The sequence below is a fragment of the Alosa alosa genome, chromosome 4 (assembly GCF_017589495.1).
Source record: "Alosa alosa isolate M-15738 ecotype Scorff River chromosome 4, AALO_Geno_1.1, whole genome shotgun sequence".
Classification (NCBI taxonomy): Eukaryota; Metazoa; Chordata; class Actinopteri; order Clupeiformes; family Clupeidae; genus Alosa; species Alosa alosa.
In genome coordinates this window covers 19,522,089-19,524,468 of record NC_063192.1, presented here as the reverse complement: position 1 = coordinate 19,524,468, position 2,380 = coordinate 19,522,089, and the positions used below count along the sequence as shown (strand labels likewise).

Below are 2,380 nucleotides of genomic sequence, written 5' to 3'. Positions count from 1 at the left end.
AAAAGAAAAAAACAAAAAAAACAAGCCATCCATGAAAGGAAGACACTGAGACGCACTCTCTACTCCTCCCCCCACAGTTCTCTTAGCCTGAAGCATGTGCTACGTGTTGTGTCTGCATCCTCTCTCTGAAGTCCCTCGCCTCCGCATCAGAGAGATACACACTGCTTCAGTCCAGCCGGCGGGGCTAGATAGTGTCCTCTACATGTTTTAAAATACTGTAGTCTCTATTCGTCGTGGTTATGTGAGCAGTGGTCTGGGGGGGGGGGGGTAGTGGTGGGGGGTGGAGAGCTGTGGGGTGTAATGGGGTGGATCAGGTGTTTAGCGATGGCAGCAGAAATACCACCGACCAGCCACCCACCCCAAACAGCTCCCAAACCCCACCTTGAGGTGCGCCCTCAGAACTGGGAGTCAGCGCCCAGGCTGTTGAAGTCTTCGGCGCCATACTTGTCGCGGCCGGACGACTGGCGGAAGCCGGCGGCGATCTCGTCGAAGGTGCGGCCCTTGGTCTCGGGCACCTTGAAGTAGGTGAAGACGAAGAAGCCGAGGAGCAACACAGTGAAGATGATGAAGACGTACGGCCCACAAAGGTTCTACAGAGACACAGAGAAATGTAAATATTTACAAAATAAATACTATGTATAAAAAGAGATATACATACATACATTATCCAAATATTAGCCGAGGTTTATACATTGATTTTGCAAAATTTCTTCAGCTATGAGGTTAATACAAGGGGGCAGTTAATATGGTATTAATATGGTTTTGTTTTTTTAACTTGCATAAAACACTGACCTGCGGTTTATACACAATGCGGCTAATACACAGGAAACTACTGTACAGTACAGTATATGCAGTACAGTACATTACATTACTTTGTGTTTTATCCACAGATTTATAGTTATAGACCCTTTCAATCTGTTCCTAGAGGGTTTCTGGTTGAAACATTCAAAACCAACGCAGATACTTTGAAGTTAAAATGAGTCGGACTTTAGCATAATGCTCTACAAAATGTTTTCTTATTTATTTTCATTTTGTTTGTTCCCAAGTTACCATTAGCTCAATGTTGTTTTCTGTGCCACCGGAAATGCCTTAGGAACGCACCTGTTTGTTCATGCAGTTGAAAGGGTCTACAAAATAGACACTAACCTCTGACCAGTGTACGGTACATCTATCCACATCATCTGCATTTAGTGACCCAGATGGGGCTTTTAACCACAATTTCAATACAAAAGGGAATCCATTTTATCAGTACTTGAGCTTAGTGGAAATGTAATGCATGACCTTGTCACTGCCATTACAGTCCATTAAGGCCACACAATCATAAGTACTTGTACTTTGCTTGTTCAGATTCAGATAGTTGACCTCGCCACTGTTCCAGTTTGAGTATTTTTTTTTTTAAGGTAACAGAGAAATTAAAGTATCTGAAATCCACTTACCGCTACATACTGGAAGCACATGCCCACAATGAAGTTAGCTGACCAGTTGGAGAAGCCGGCCACAGCGAAGGCTGACGGGCGGGGGCCCTGGCTGAAGAGCTCGGCCACGATGAACCAGGGGATGGGACCGGGCCCGATCTCAAAGAACGCCACGAAGGCAAAGATGGCGATGATACTGACATACGACATCCACTCTAGTTTCTCCTGTGGACAGCAGACAAGAGAATCAGTTCTAGAATCACTATAACAGATTAATGACAATTATTTTCAGAATATTGTATAATTTTTAGCTGTTAACATGGATTTAGTTCTTTACACATTGAGATGAAATGCACTGTGTAACAACAAAGTAAGCATTGCCAAATGTTAACAATATCAGATAAAAAAAGGAATAGAATATTGAAAAATATAAAGCTTTTGTTGTATGGTAAGCTCAATACTGTTCAGGGACCAACAACACTCACTCTATGTGTGAGGCCTCGGCCTACTATAGCACACTCAATTAAACAGTTAGGCAATCAAAAAATGCTCGACCCAGTGCTGCCAACCTAATTGAGATCAGAGAGGCATACACAGCACAACAGTCTGTGTAGATCACTGGAAAAAACACCAACTCTGTGCTTGACTAATCATCACAAGTGGCTCTTCATGAGCCGTAATGGCTGCCGCCGTGGGATGGGATGAGGGGAGCGTAAACAAGCCGAGCACACAGCACAGCACACCCACCAGCAGCGCCATGGCGACGGTCATGAGCACGGCGGACACGGCCATCCCCATCAGGCCAGTCAGGTGCAGCGTCCTGCGGCCGGCACGCTCCACCACAAACAGCTGCAGGAGAGAGGAGGAGAGGGAAGAGCAGGGAACACGGAGAGGAGGAGGACAAACAAGAGAGAGGTGAGGAGAAAGAAGGAGAGGAGAGGAGGAGGAGTAGGAAAAAACAAGAG

At 45.5% G+C, this 2,380-nt stretch overlaps 1 protein-coding gene across 1 annotated transcript in view; it reads right to left on the bottom strand.

Annotated features, from left to right (window-relative positions):
• Positions 1-265: 265 nt before the first annotated feature.
• Positions 266-2,380, bottom strand: part of LOC125293516 (solute carrier family 2, facilitated glucose transporter member 1-like) — a 14,121-nt gene continuing 12,006 nt past the window's right edge. The window contains exons 8-10 of the mRNA XM_048241462.1: positions 2,163-2,264; positions 1,437-1,640; positions 266-590 (exon numbers count right to left, since the gene is read on the bottom strand). Of these exons, the coding sequence (XP_048097419.1) occupies positions 396-590; positions 1,437-1,640; positions 2,163-2,264 (501 nt within the window). The 3' untranslated portion in view covers positions 266-395. The remainder of the gene's footprint in view (positions 591-1,436; positions 1,641-2,162; positions 2,265-2,380) is intronic.